The following is a 15547-nucleotide window of genomic DNA, read 5'->3' as shown; positions in this document are numbered from 1 at the left end:
CCCCTCACTTTGCAAGGCGGTTAACGACAGGACGTTTTGGAGGCTCTCCGTTCATAGGGTCGCCATCGCCATTTATTCATGGGAGGTTTTGCATTGAATTTGTCGCTCTGCAGATGCACTTTTTCCCCACCTGAATTCTCAAAACTGCATGGCAGCTTATTGTCGAGTTCTGAGAATAGGGATGAGGGGGGGGGAGGGCATCTCAAGAGCGGCAAAACCTTCCGTGACGGCGCTTCACGCACGCGCGTGCGCACTTGCACAAACACTCCGCCCAATCACCCCCGAGGTTCCCTCGCGCTTCCTCGCCCCTTCATTGTGGCTCCCCTCGTTGCCTAGTTACCCGCGGCCCGGCTCCCCCTGCCTGCGTGAGGCCTGCCTTGCTGCGGCACAAACGGCGGCGGGGCTGGGATGTGGCCGCCCTGTTGGGCCGGGGCTGCTGTCGCGGGCCATGAATGCCTCCGCCGGCCGTACGGAGGGGCGAGGGGCGCGTTGGCGGCGGCTCCTCGGACGCGGCTGACCGCCCTTTGCTTCCCCCCAAGCGCGACGACGTTGGGGCCGCCATGAGCAAAAACCCGCAGCAGACGCGCTTAGAGCCACGGGGTGCGTGAGTGGGGGGGGGGGAGTTGCTAACGATATAAGCGAGGCTATCAGCACTAACCCATTTTTACAGAACAAAAGTTCCGAAGAGAATATGTATTTGTGGACTGCCGGTGACGAAAAAGCGGTTGCGAAATAGGGTATTTACCGGAGACCTGTTTTGGCTTTCACCACACAACACTGAAGACCTTTATATCATTGGACTTTTGATGCCACTTCAGAAGAATTCTACACGCGTTTGATCACGTTTTGGCATCATTGGTATTCAGTCACTTATGTGCTGATCTTGTGCTCATTAGACTATTTGCAGTAGCCACGTTGTTTTGCGCTTTTGCCGCTCGTGCCTGAGATTTCCAGTGATATAAGTTAAGCTAATGATATCAGTTAAGGGATGGACTGGACTGCCATTTTCTCCGCCCCCTGTCTGCTCAATGAGATAACTCGCCAAAGGTGTGGTGTGTATGGCAAGCGAATACTTGCGAAAGCTTCCAGCACTCCAGAATACCATACACATGCTAAGTATTGAAGCAAGGAGGTGTTGGGATCCAAGCTTGCCACTCAACCCCCTTAGAGGAAAGGATACTCCGAGATTCAGCAGCAGCTCTTGTAAACAAAACAGTGAGGGTGGGTATTTGCAGCAGGCTATTCGTAATGAGAACAGTTGTACCGTATAGAGGCAACTCATTTAGTTATTAACACTCTGGGTGATAAGATCCTACTCCACAGTTAATGATTATGAGCATGAGACCTGGAGGAGATTCTTGGTCCAAAACAGTAAAAGCAGGGAATGGAGTATGATTTCATCCAGGATAGCAGAGGGAGTGTACAGATTGAATGCTTTGCAATTACATGTCAATTTGAGACATGGCTTAGAGAGCGTTAATTTTGATTTAGAGTTACTGGAATAAGTGGTGGTTTTGGAGTTCTTTGAGTAGGCAAACTTTAATAGCAGTACTAAAGATAGCATTAAAAGTAACAAATTAAACAACCAGGACATGGGTAGTGATGTGGGGTTTTGAATATTAATGGGTTTTGCTAGACCTGTTGGTAGACATTAAAGGTATAGAAAACAGTGTTAGGCTAGACTGGAATCAGCAACTGACAGTCCCTGGGCCGGATCTGTTTATTGCTTGTGTGATGTCACCCTTGATGCCACCCCCAGTTTCCTATCCAGGAGACAAAGGCTAGATGAGGAAAAGCAATATCTTTGTCTATGGGTTGCAATAAAAATCCATTTTGGGGAGTTGTGACATGTTAATCTATTATATTTTATTTCCTTCAAGGAGTCCAGAATGCATAGTTCTTGCCTCTATTTTATACTTGCAACAACCCTATGAAGTAGATTAGGCTAGTGATTAATCCAAATTTGCTCAGTGAACTTCATGGCAGAGGGGGGATTGAACCAAGGTCTCCCCAGTCCTAGCTTAACCACTACACCATGCTGGCAAGAAGCATTGGTTCTCCACCCCACTTCATATAGTGAGGTCTCAAAGTCACCCTTTGGCAATTCTAGTAGCTACCCAGGGGATTGGGGTGGAAGTACTGGGATAGGAAGAAGGACATACTAGGGAAGAAGTGCCTGAGAAAGGACTAATTGGTTTGCAGGATCTGGAAATAGAGGAACAGGTATGTAGCTTGGGGTACTGCTGGATCCTGGACTACAGTTGGAGGCTCCTCTGTGGCACGTAGTGCCTTTTATCTTCTTTGGCTGATATGCCAGCTACAACTGTTCCTTGAAAAGCATGATCAGTCTATGGTGATCCATGCTCTGATTACATCCAGGTTAGATTACTGCAATGTGGTTTAGGTGGGGCTACCTTTGAAAACAGTCCGGAAACTTCAGCTTTTGCAAAATGCAGCAGCCAGGCTATTGTCAGGGGCAGGTTACAGAGATCATATCACCCCACTGCTGAAAGATCTGCACTGGCTGCCTGTTTGTTTCCAGATAAGAAGTGCTGCTTCTTACCTTTAAAGCCATAAATGGCTTGTGGCCAGGGTACTTGAAAGACTGCTTCCTCCCATATTGTCCAGCTTGCCAGTTAAGATCTGCCTTGCAAATCCTGCTGTCAGTGCCTCCACCTTCAAAGATTGGGGAGGTGGTAACCAGAGTCAGGGCTTTTTCAGTAGTGGCTCCTCACTTATGGAATGCCCTTCTCCTTGAGGCTCACCTGGTGCCTACGTTGTTTTCTTTCAGGTGCCAGGCCCAAACATTTCTGCTCACCCAGGCTTTTAATTAAGGTGTTGACTTTTTAACACTGTTTAGTTTGGAGCCAGTATAGTGGTTAAGGTGTCGGACTAGGACACTTGTGCCATGGAAGCTTGCTAGGTGACCTTGGGCCAGTCACACACTCTCAGCCCTGGCTAGTATTTGGATGGGAGACCTCCAAGGAATACCAGGGTGGAGACACAGAGGTAGACAATGGCAAACCACCTCCCAATGTCTCTTGCCTTGAAAACCCTATGGAAACTTATTTTAAGTTGTCTGTCGTCTGTTTTTATGTTCTCTGTTTTTATTCTGGGCTGGATCCCACCCACCCTCATGCTGGATTTTAATTAGTATCTTTTAATGTTTCGTATTTATAGTTTTTATTTTGTAAGCTGCCTTAAGCAGATTTCTGGAGAGGCAGCGTACAATTTTTCTAAATAAAGTAATAGTGGGACAAAGAATTTTAGGATTATATGGTAGACAAGAAGCGAAGCCCCTGATATCCTTATGTTTCTATATCTAGAGGCCGGTTATCTAAGTCCTCATTAATATACAGAGTTCTCAGCAACCAGCTTGAACTGGCTATTGAATTAGACAAGTGTTTGGAGTCATAATACAAATTGATAGTGGCAGTTCTATGAACATCATGCAGAGTTAATTTATTCTTGCTTGGTATATGATTTCAACAATAGAAAATGTATGCTACAGTTAGTTAAAAAACAAATATTTGAACTTCAACTGTCAACACTTTGTGAGTCCAAGCTTTATTTAGTATAGACATTGGAGTAATTTAACTGAATGGTTGCTTATTAGCAAAGCAGGGCACTCTTTCTTTGTTCTGTCACACAGGCATATCATGTTTCTGTTAAAAAGCTTGCTTCTGGTACCGCCAGCATTCTTGTGTGTTCCCATTTTTGAACACTAATGCTGATTGTAATCTAGCAGGAAGGTTCTAAAGATACACGTTTAGAAAATAAGTGGTATGTTTTTTGTGCTAAACTAGATCAGTGATGATGGGGTGTAAACAAGAACTTTTTTTCACAACTAACGTCTCTTTCCTGCTAGATGCCAAATTTGATATTATCATCCTTTGGTACTGGTTTTTCTCTTAAAACATGCTTTTTTTCATATGCGTAAAATTCATAATTTACCCAATGAAGTGTTGACTTCATACTAAAGTTCATTCCACAGTGATTTACCTAATGCCATAGTATTTATGAATTAGAATTTCACATTAAAACTGGTATGCATAATATATTGGGTTGCCAACCTCCAGGTACTAGCTGGAGATCTCCTGCTATTACAACTGATCTGCAGCTGTTACAGATCGGTTCACCTGGAGAAAATGGCCGCTTTTGCAACTGGACTCTATGGCATTGAAGTCCCTCCCCTCCCCAAACCCTGCTGTAATGTGTTTAATGATAATACATTCTTAAAGAATTTAGTGTTTTCAGTGTTATAACATTTACGTTCATATCCAAATAAGCTGATAAGTCCTATCTATTGTGATTGTACGTGTGTTTCTTTCCAAATAATAAACTTTCTTTGGTTTACTACAAATGTTTTCTAGCTTCAGCTGTTATTTTTTCCTACCCCTCAAATGGTAAAAATATAAGATACATGTGCTATGGTAGCACATAGGGTGCAGCAGTTTGCAACTCTTTATCAAGTATTGGGTATACTTGCAATTTCCCTTATAGAAAGTGAAAACATATGTACTTTAAAATTCTGTAAATATGCAAAATAGTACACTTTAATATACTGTTACAAATGATGCATTTTATGTTGTTCAGTCAGTAAAAGAAGGTTAGGTTTGATAGGAAAATAACAGTGCATTCCTGAGCTTTCGGCGTGCGGGAACAGCGGGGAGGAGGCACCACTGGGGCGCCTCCTAACCCGTTTCCCCAGCTCCGAAAACTCAAAAAAAGCCTTTTAAATTGGGCTTTTCGCTCCATAGAGAACAGTGAGGCTGTGCCTGCTAAAAAGGGGCTAAAAAGCAGGCGAAGCACCACCATTCTCACCACCGGTGTGCCTGGCTGAAAGGGGATGCCTCCTGGAACGCCGGGCTGAAAGGGGACGCCTCCTGGACTTTACACTGGTTGGATGCTGGCGGAAGGCCCTGCCACAGCAGCACCGGGAGACCGGCGTCCAGACCTCCCTGCCGGCATTGGGGCCACTTACAGAGGCAGAAGTAGCCCGGACGCCGGCATGGGGGGCTCCAACACCAGCGCAGCCCCTTCCAGGCCTCCTGAGGACTTTCATCCTCAGAAGTCAGGAATGCGCTGCAAGTCTTGCATCTTTCATTTTTTTCCCTAAACTCTTTTTCCAAACAAAAATTTCCCTATTTTCCTCTGTGGCTTTGAAATTTCTGGAAAATTTAAATTTTACATCTCTCCACACAGCGACAGCCAAACCCAACGGTGTTTCTTTACAAAAGCTTCACCTTCTGCGGGATATCCCCACACAAACATTGACATTCATTGTTTGTGTCCTCTTCCAGTTCTCAAAGAGTTGTGAGATTTTACTTGTTTAGGGGTCAATGTGTGCACACCAGTGCTGAAGCATTTCATAATACTTTAAGTTACTAAAATATGTATGCATCATAGATGTGAAATTGACAAGAATGCTCACGTTGGTTCTATCCAAAGTAATTGTGCAGCTGTGGATAATACTACACTCAGTATTATGGTGTTACTTGGAGTTTGGTTGCAGGATGCTATGGACTAGCATCAGAAATAGACAAGTGGAGGGAGGAAGGACAATGTCTTTTTCAATATTAGTGGAAGTGACCTGTAAATTGAGAAAAACGTAATTTGTGAATGCTGGTAATGTGTGTTACCTGACAGAGAAAAGGATTCCCAAATAATAATTAGTACTTGAAAATGTATGTGTGTGTGTGTTTGGCCTGAATGTTTATTGAAAAGCACAGGAGAAGCTGTTGCTGATCTGGGGCTGGCTGGGCATCGAGAAATTATCTCTTATGCAGCCAAGTGGTAAGTCAGAGCACCTGGCTTGCCATACATTCCTTGACTCGAGTTCTTTGCAAAACAAAGCAGGAAACTATTGTTTTGATACCTGATATTTTAGAACTCTAAATTTTTATTTATTTATTTAAAAATATTTATATACCTGCACTTCTGCCAGGCATCCCAGGACATGGTGGGTAACAACAATATAAAATAATTATAAAAACAATTTGATACAACAAATATTAAAGCATTAAAATAACAACATTGAAACCCTTTTGACATACTCATGAGACCTGATTGAATTCCCATCCTTTATCAGCTGGATGGAGCTTCCTGCTTTGTTTTACACCAAACTTTGCTCTTTGTAATCTTGGATCAGCTAAGACCCCAGTAAATATAAGGTAATGAGTGAGTTTGTGCTCTGTAAGGAGCTCTTATAACCTTTTCTTTGTTCTGAGGAAGTCAGGAATATGAGGTGAGCTCTAATTAGCTGTTTGCAGCAGTTGCCTTAATAGTTCAGAGTTTTATGTTCAGAGTTTTATGTTAAGGCTTGCAAGGCTGTTTATGGTTACTTGGTTTTTTTAAAGGCACTTCAGTAATGCCAAGACATGGGTTCAAACCAAAATCTGAGTAGGGAATCAGGTTACATTCTAGAATAAGAAATCTTACTGAATGGTTTACAAATATTTTGATAAATCTGTGAATGTAGTAACTAAAACAGAACTTTCATGATAATGTTTCCTTCCATGTTTCAATACACATATTTTTAAATGTAGTATGACATCTTTTTCATATACAATGGAGACACTTTGGATCTGATAAGTTACTGCTTTGTTCATTTGATTGCAGAATCCCAGGTGCACAATGGTAAGCTCCCAGAAATTTCTTGCCTTCCAGAACTGTAAGTATTTTACCATGGCCTAACAAGTATAAAATTAGCATTGCAACCTTGCAAAAAATATGCTTTAAAATGAAGTCAGGGCCAAATTGATTTCAACAAGGCTTCTTGTTATGTTGTCTGTTAACCCAGCAGGTATTGGTCCCTCCTAAGTTAGTCTGCCCACTCACTAATAATTCCTCTCTTGAACTAATGGAGATGATCACCTTACAGTTCAATCCTACTGACCTCAATAGGACTTGCTGCTTGGTGAATGGGCAGAAGATTGGAGCAATGTCTTTGTAATTGGAAGCACTGGATTAAGAGAATACAGACCTGTGTAACTCAGAATGACTGTTTTGCTACCTAGACAGTGCAATTTACTGCTACCATTGCCACCTCCCCAGTAATAATGATAAGAAATAAAAACTATCTGCTAAAATCTCCCCTGACTGCATGTAATTGTGATGCTGAAATTGTCTGTTGCCTTTCTGCCTTGCTAACCCACAAATACAATCCAAGCCAATTGTTCCTTTCTTGTAGCCAGTATCTCTCTTCCCTGCTTTTGGCACTGTCGGCATTTCATTGACATCATCAAGTTTCTCAACCATTTGCTGTATACTTGGAGTTCTTGTTTCAGATTTTAGGGGGAGAAAGGAGATTCAGGAAGCTCTGTCTACTTAAGTTTAAATGGCAAAATAAAAGTATATGTTAAGAGTGATTAATACAAGCTAAATAATGTTGTCCAGACAAAACAAGACATCTGTTCTGCTTTTAAAAGGATTTGTGTCTAAGAAATAGTGTCCACGGTTCAACAAGAATGACTGGAGCATCACTTGCGGCTTCCTGTCCACCAGAAACACATGAGATATGGCATAGGGTCTGCCGCTGGAAGGGTGAAATAGGAAAAATTCAACAATCATTTCCACATAATCAGAATACTATCCTATTATACAAGGGCAGGTTTGATTCTATGCCACGGAGGATTCAATCATTTGTAGCTATGGTTTTCGCGCTGTTTCTGGGGAAACTTGGGGTTCTTTGAAAACTTTATCAGAAGCTGGGAGACAAGGTCCCCTGAAATATAGTTTACTGATTGTCTCCTAGAATGCACAGCCAGCTGTAAGGTGTCAGAGGGTTCCTTGAGACACACTCAAGGTTTACAGTGAGCAACAATAAGACCCAGCAGACTTGGCCAGTGCTCTTTATGAACTCGGTGTTCCCTCTAAAGCACTCCTTTGCAACATTCAGAAGTTCTCTGGTACACCAGAGTTTCCTCAGCAGACAGGGCCCATGAACAAAAAATATTGGAAAAAATTTTTGGTCATAGCCATAGTCTCTCAGTATGTATAAACCATGATTTCCCAGAAATATGGGTGCTTCTGGGGCATGAAATGCAGCAACCTGTTTACCTACTTTTTGACTGAGAAAATATCTGCAACTGACAACATGTGAAAATCATTCACTGTTGGTTAATTATTGTTTTGTCTCTGAAAACAGCCAACCAATTGTTTGCCAGCCTTCTGAAGAACAAAAATTGCCAACTCTGACGTCTGACGGCACGAATCTGGATAACAAAGTCTTAGGAAAACCATTTGGGAGTTTTCAGTTTGAGCGTAGCTGGAAGAATGCGGTGATAAAGACAAAAAAGATAAAACAAGGTAAACCTTGTATATATGTCATCCTATACATATGTATTTAATAAAGGAGACAAATAGTGTATATCTTTCTCCTGTCCTCTTTATCTTCATGACAGCCCTGCAAAGGAAGGGTAGACTGAGAATATGTGACTGACCCAGGGTTACCCAGTGAGTTTCATGACATTTGATTTGAACCTGGTAGTTCAGTGAAAGTCTGACACTCTAACCCCTACACCACAATTTGGTTGGCCAGCACAAAGAACAGGATGTCCATGTCATATGAACTGTGGTAAATTCCAGCTGCACATCTAGCCAGATAAAGACAGGTGTTTGCTTGCCTGTGTGTAAGTATCTGCACGTAAGAAAGCCCTTTACCATTTTGCTGCACATGGCCAGAAAAGTAGCCTCATCAGATGAACTTGTTTTCTGACCAGATGAAAGACCATACCAGTTACCCATTCTGGGCATGTTTCGTCGGATGTCTCCTGTTGACTTTAGTGGGATACTTCTAAGTCAGTGTGTTTCAGGTTGTAGTTGTAATATAGTGTTAAATTTTATTGACCAAGAGTAGTGATTGACTACTTTGAATAATTGCTTAAAGCAGAATATGCCTCAACCAAAATAACTTTACCTAAATTGCTTTTTAAAGCAGAATATACCTCTGCATATGGCTTGAGAGAAATGAGTGAAAATACTGCAATGCAAAGTCTTACTCAGGGATCTGAGAGATACCTCGCAATATCAAACCCATCTCCTGTTGTACAGAAGACAAAAGGTGCTACTAATTCATATCCTGTCAGGTATATTTTTGAAGTCTGTGTTCTTTTGTGAATAGTCTGAACTATTTCTGTTACCAAAATGCACTACACAGAATATTTTCCAGAAGCACAACTGCAACACTGGCATTCCTAACTGGCATGTCCCAGAAGACTCTAGGTATACACGGCTTGCCTGTTTTGTATCTGAAGTCAAGTAGCTGGAAGACTCATACTTTTGGACTACAAATAATGGTACAGATACCCACTTACAGAATAAGTAATCGCAATATAGTGAGGATTATGATATTTCCAGATCCAAAGCTGTCTGATTCTGATTCACTGAAGCACGTTTGATGCATGCCAACTCACTGATCAGATAGCCAGAACTATCAGCTGTGACAACAATAATCACTTGTTTGAAGGCAAGGGGGTGGGGGAACTGAGCACTGTCTACCCCACCTGATGTTCACACTGTCAATGCTCACCTTGGCCTGAGTTAAACATGATGTTGGTAATAACTTCCCCATATGACTTCTCACTTGCCTGGGCTACCACTCTCTGGAATACTAACTAAGCTGCGCTGCCTCCAAAGAAGGTTTCGGCCCCCCCACTGGGGCTGAAACCTCCTCGCAGCAAGAAAAATCCGTGCAACCCTTCCTAGGGGGAAGGAGCCACCTTTAGGTGGCCTCCAAAGCCCTTTTGGGCTGGGAATGCCCCTTTTTTCTTTTTATCTCCTGTGCAACCCTAGGAAGGGTTGCACAGGAGATAAAAAGAAAAAAGGGGCATTCCTGGCCCAAAAGGGCTTTGGAGGCCACCTAAAGGTGGCTCCTTCCCCCAGCCCGGCACTGGAATGCCCCATGCGCCGTCCGGATGCGAAGCTGTGTTGGTGTCCCTGGGCCGCGCTGTCAGAGCAGCTCGGGGAGGACAGCGTCTGGGCCTTCCCACTGGCATCCAGGCCACTTTGTGTGGTGTAAGTGGGACGGCCGGCGGCGGCCATCCCACGTACACCGGCACAGCCCATTCTTCGCCTCCTGAGTTGCTTCAAGGAAAGAGCTCAGGAATGCACTGAAAGTCTATCAACCCTAGCCCTGGAAATAATAACTTTGAGCCACCCTACACAGAATATTCTAGGATAATGTATGTGAAACATTATGTAAATGCTGAGTATTGGTATTAGGCAAACACTACGTCTGTCTTAAACCCCAAACAGGCCTTGGTTTGATTTGCTTTCTTCAGTTTAAACTGATTCATTTACTTGCCACTTAGTCACCATCTTGCTTATTTACGTGGAATGAAGTTGGAATGGAATGTGTTAGATGGATTACTGGATCCATAGTCTAGTAAGGTATGAATACAGTAAAATCCTAAGCAGAGCGACACCATGGGCTTAGACAGGTATAACTCTGTTTAAGATTACATTATCAGTATCCAAAAGTAAACAGTATGTTTGTGTGTTTACTGATCAGTAAGTACCTTTTACCTCTAGAGAGCCAGCATGGTGTAGTGGTTAAGAGCGGCAGACTCTATTCTGGAGAACCAGGTTCGATTCCCACTCCTCCACATGAAGCCTGCTGGGTGATCTTGGGCTAGTCGTGGTTCTCTCAGAACTTTCTAAGCCCACCTGGAGGCTGGCAATGGCAAACCACCTCCAAACGCCTCTTGCCTTGAAAACCCTACGGGTCACTATAAGTCAGCTGTGATTTTACGGCACCACCAAATACCTCTTAGTTCAGTTGGTCCTACAATTGCAACTTTTTTTCTTGTTATTTTTATTTGATATTTCTATAGGAATTCACAAATTCTATCCATAGAATAGATTTTAATCACCCAATTGCACATGCTTAAAAATGCTTGGTCTACATGGATACTCTGTTTCACCACCTGGGGACCCTATTTTGGTGAGAAGGCTACATAGGAATGTTTTAAGTAAATAAATATTTACCCACTTATTCTAGTACTGTCTGCCCTAAATGTCAGCAGCTATTCAAGCTGTGCCACACAGTTCTTTACCAGCCCTGCTGTTGTTTGACTAGAAATAACCATGATTTAATCTGAGACCTTTTTTTGTGAATCATGTGTTCTACTGTTCAACTATGGTTCATCCTGTGAAATTAAGATTGATTTATATAGTGCTTGCATTCCACATTTTGCAGCAATATATATCAGTGGGCCTTTGCGTCTTCTGTTGTGTCAGGTATTCTTTTGTATACTACTGCTACTATTCAGTGTGGATGATTTTATGGCACTCTTCCTTTTAATATGCTAATAAAGGCTTGTGTTGTGTTGTTGATTTTAAGGCACGAAGCCTGCTTTTTTTATATACATACACTATTAGAATATGTTTCAGGAGTATCTTTAGGTGCTGGGGGAAATTAAATGAAATGCAGGCAATACAGTATGGATCATTACCTTTTATTTTACTGGCCTTCTTTGTAAGACTTTCTTCGTTCAATTGGTTTAGCGCTTGCATTAATGAAGACTATGGTTGTTTGCCACCCTTATACTGGCTGCCATCTACCTCATCACAATGTTTTGACAGCTTTTACAAAAGCAGGTAAGTCTACATTATGTGTGATAAGTTTAATTCTGCTGTACTAATTTCAGACCATAAAGGTGAGGTTTTAAGCGGCTGCCAAAGGCTGAAACCCCTACACACCGCTAGGACATGTGCGTTGAGGCATGCCTTCCCCAGGTGTGAAAGCCCAGTCCAGGAACAGGCTGGGATTGTGTTCAGTGCCATATTCCTGTAAGATATAGGTAGATATAGACAAGCCTTTTTTGGGTACAGGATGGCAGTCTCATGATTAATCATAAGGTTGACATGTAAACTTATAGTAAATAGAGTAGATGGGCAGTTATGAAAGCAGTACAGGCCCAACAAACACAGTGGACTGTGAGTAGATTTGATTCAGCTGGAAATACAAACCTGCTATTAGAACGGGTTATGTCACATGAACACATGAAGCTGCCTTCTACTGAATCAGTCTCTTGGTCCATCAAAGTCAGTATTGTCCACTCAGACCGGCAGCGGCTCTCCAGGGTCTCAGGCAGAGGTCTTTCACATCACCTACTTGCCTGGTCCCTTTCAACTGGAGATGCCAGGGATTGAACCTGGGACCTTCTGCATGCCAAGCAGATGCTCTACAACTGAGCCACAGCCCTTCCTCAATGTCAAAGACAGTGGTACAGATGACCCAACTTCCTTGGGCCCTCTAGGCCATGAAAGCCTTTTTATCACAACACAATGTGAAAAAACCCTGTATATTGCTGTAAAAACTGCCACTATTTGGAACATTTATTTTTATTTCTCCTCTTCTAGAGGAGATACAGTCATTGAAGGCATTCACAGAAGAGGGACGTGTTCTTGGAAACCAGGCTCTTTGAAGGTACCTGGGGTGCATGGTGGAGCTGGAGAAGAAGGTGCTGAAAGGTAAGATAGTTTGGGTGCTACCCCTTTTATTTTTGAAATATGGTTAAACTAAAATGGGACAATTGATGCTGCCCATGAAAATTAATTCAGTTAATCCGTGGATCTTCCTGTGACAAGCAGCCCAATTTATTCAGAAGCAATTTCCAAAGAGTTGAATGGGAGCTTAGTCCTATTAAGTATACCTTCACTAATCTGAAGTGCAAGAACTTGCATTAACCCACCAGATCTCTTGGAGTTTGAACCACATATCATATTAGAAAAGAGCTTCAGAATTTGAGGAAGGCTTCCACAGTTTTCAAGTGGCATAGGAGCTGTTTGAGGAAAAACTCATCCCTTTGGGCCCGGTTGTTTCATGGTTCTTTTGGATTTTGTCAAGACAGTAACTGTGAATAAAAAATCTTACTTGTTAATATTTTCAGGATCTCGTTGTCATCTTTAGGTAAAATATCCTGCCTCAGTTTTACCAGTACAATGTTTTGATCTTTGTAAGAATATTGCTAGGAATTTAAATGGAGATTATAATTGTTTAGCAAAGTATTTTGACAAAACAATTGTCACATAGTGTACATGTCTTCTGTAGACTTTAGGGGGAGATAATAAATGTAATCTATATACTGATAGCCAAGTCGGCCAAATCTGAGGATACTTAAATCCAGTGACTGGAACTGCGAACAGGCAAGACAGATCTTTCTACAAACCTGAAAAGGGCACAGGTTTGCAGAAAAATGTGAAATCTTGATGATGACGACGACGATGATGATTCAGTTGTAACTCTGGAAGATCTCCACGTCGTACACTAGGCTTGGAAGCAACCTCTGAGGGATTTGATACCACTCAACTTGCATGACTCAGCTAGGCCTGGCTGCTTGCTACTGTTCAACAACAGTCATCCTATGAAAGCCAGTGTGGTATAGCAGTTAGAACTTTAAAGTAGGGTCTGGGAGGGCAAGGTTTGGGGAAGGAAATGACCTCATGCTATACAGCCCACCCTCCAAATGATGCATTTCCTTTAGGGGAATTAGGGTTGCCAATCTCCAGGTGGCAGCTGGCGAGCACTCAGAATTACAGGTTCCCACTTGTACATTATCTTGTTTAACGCATGTAATGTAAATATTATAGGTTGAAGAAGTACAACCGGTGTTCCAGCCTAATTTCATTTCCAGAGGGGTCCAAATTCAAGCCTGGCAAAGGTATACTGCTTGTTAAATCTCACGTCCTACTTCCTATCCTTGTTAGAACTAGCATCATTTTGAATGCCATCTAGTTTAGATCTGTGGATCTGCTAGCAGCAGCAGAGCCTCTTGTATCAGGGGAAAGATCCTTCTGCGGAAGAAAAGCACCATTGCTAACAGAATAGATGCACAGGAGATTCTAATTTGTAAATACTTGTTGAAATCTTGTTGTAATGCATGCTTGTAAGGGATAACATTTTTAGTAAGGCGTGTAAACCCATCTCCAGAGGTTTAATTTGGCAATATTAAAAAGGAATTTAAACTAGAATCTAGACTGGATGATTCATATTAGAAAAGCTGACGTACATACTAATATTTGTGAACATTTTTGTTTCATTTCGTTGAAAGCAATGTTGAACTCATTGAAACCTCGAAGTAAAAATGTGTAAGATTGGGCTACATATTGAACATCCATTTACTTTAAATGCTTGAGTTTGTATTGTTTATGACCATCCACATTGCAAGGGAAAATGTAATGGAACAGACAACAGTTTGCCATTCTGTAATGAGTAAATCTCTTTGTTTAAACTAGATATATAAAATCTGATAGAATTCAGAATGATGCTATTAGTAACGTACTTTGTTTTTGGTGAAGGCTCATTTTATTAAAAGTAATATATTTTATGAACTAGGGATTCTGTTCACCCTATCAGCCACCCTTCTAACTAAAGCCCTGGTTGAATATGTAAAGTGAGCCTGGAGGTCTGTGTTGTTAGAGTTCAATTCCTATGGCACTCTTACTTTGCATGGTGTTGCTCAGAACTTCCCAGTTATACATTATGCAGGACACATGAGTGGATTTAGTTCCATATTGGCTTTGGCCGGGAAGAGCAGGGTAACAAATGGAAATAATAAATAATAGATGGCAACTCAAACTTTGCTTTCCAGTCTGGGTGACATGGAATCAGGATGACCATGGCTGTTAACAGCATGGAACTTTCCCATCTCCTCTTAGAGGATTCTGCTCCCTGAATCTTCCATACTACTACTGCTACTAGAACTGACTCATGATTACTCCATCGACAGGGTGTTCCAGGCAACAGATGAGCACAGGTGGTTTGCGATTACCACTCTCTGCATAGTAAGCCCGGTCTTTCTTAGTGGTCTCCCGCCCAACTGCTGACTATAGCCAACCTTGGTTAGCTCTCAAGCTCTGATGAGCCTGGGATAAGGTGGGCTATTCAGGCTGCTACAATAACCTTGAGGAAGTATAGAGCAGAGGTGGCATAGTGGCCTGAAAATGGTAGACTCCTAGACCTAAACAAAGGCAACCACTCCAATTGTACAGTTCTCTCCACCATAGTTCTGTAGTGTTAAGGGACCATTTTATCTAGTTTCTACTGCAAAGAACTACCCATGCTACCATTGAATCTTTTGGGTTACTGATTTTTGTTGCTTATTTTACTGTTTGGTATATTTTAGCATAATACTGTTACTATTGTTCCAGCCCATAATTAAGTAAAAAACATGAAATAAACACTTAGCAGCATGCAGTCAGCTGAGTCCTTTGTTCTTTGCCCAGGCTGTCACTTCACAGATCCTGTTAGTGGAGCTCCTTCTCAATACATCCAGCGGCTTTCTCAACTGGCTGCTCTGGAATGCGAAACCATTCACCAAGAGAAAACCACAAGAGTCAGGCGGATCAAGAAACATCACACTTCACAGGCAAGGAGCAGGCTCCCTTAAAAAAGTATTTTCTTTTGAGATAGACAGAACCTATTTCCACAGTATATATTGATCAGTGTCTATCTTATTGACTTCATAACGAATGTAAAATACCAAATCTTTGATATTAAACATTTTATAAGTTTGTACAGAGGTGCTACCATCTACATGAG

The 15547-nt window shown here is 42.0% G+C and overlaps 1 protein-coding gene across 1 annotated transcript; it reads left to right on the top strand.

Moving 5' to 3' along the window:
- Positions 1-452: 452 nt before the first annotated feature.
- Positions 453-15395, top strand: C8H8orf89 (chromosome 8 C8orf89 homolog). The gene is made up of 9 exons (XM_056854902.1): positions 453-600; positions 6622-6673; positions 8150-8310; positions 8939-9018; positions 9052-9089; positions 11509-11601; positions 12367-12477; positions 13597-13667; positions 15232-15395. Exons 1-9 carry the CDS (start codon positions 453-455, stop codon positions 15393-15395), a joined length of 918 nt encoding a protein of 305 aa, XP_056710880.1.
- The last annotated feature ends 152 nt before the right edge of the window (positions 15396-15547 follow it).

The sequence above is a fragment of the Euleptes europaea genome, chromosome 8, assembly GCF_029931775.1.
Source record: "Euleptes europaea isolate rEulEur1 chromosome 8, rEulEur1.hap1, whole genome shotgun sequence".
Lineage (NCBI taxonomy): Eukaryota > Metazoa > Chordata > Lepidosauria > Squamata > Sphaerodactylidae > Euleptes > Euleptes europaea.
The sequence above is the reverse complement of the archived record's forward strand: the minus strand, read 5'-3'. Positions and strand labels throughout refer to the sequence as shown.

Bases quoted from the DNA above. Each gene is read 5' to 3' on its own strand.
- C8H8orf89 (XM_056854902.1), top strand. From the start codon at position 453: ATGCCTCCGCCGGCCGTACGGAGGGGCGAGGGGCGCGTTGGCGGCGGC. The intron at 6,674-8,149 runs GTAAGTATTTTA...CTCTGAAAACAG, and splicing joins ATTTCTTGCCTTCCAGAACT to CCAACCAATTGTTTGCCAGC. The intron at 8,311-8,938 runs GTAAACCTTGTA...TGCTTTTTAAAG, and splicing joins GACAAAAAAGATAAAACAAG to CAGAATATACCTCTGCATAT.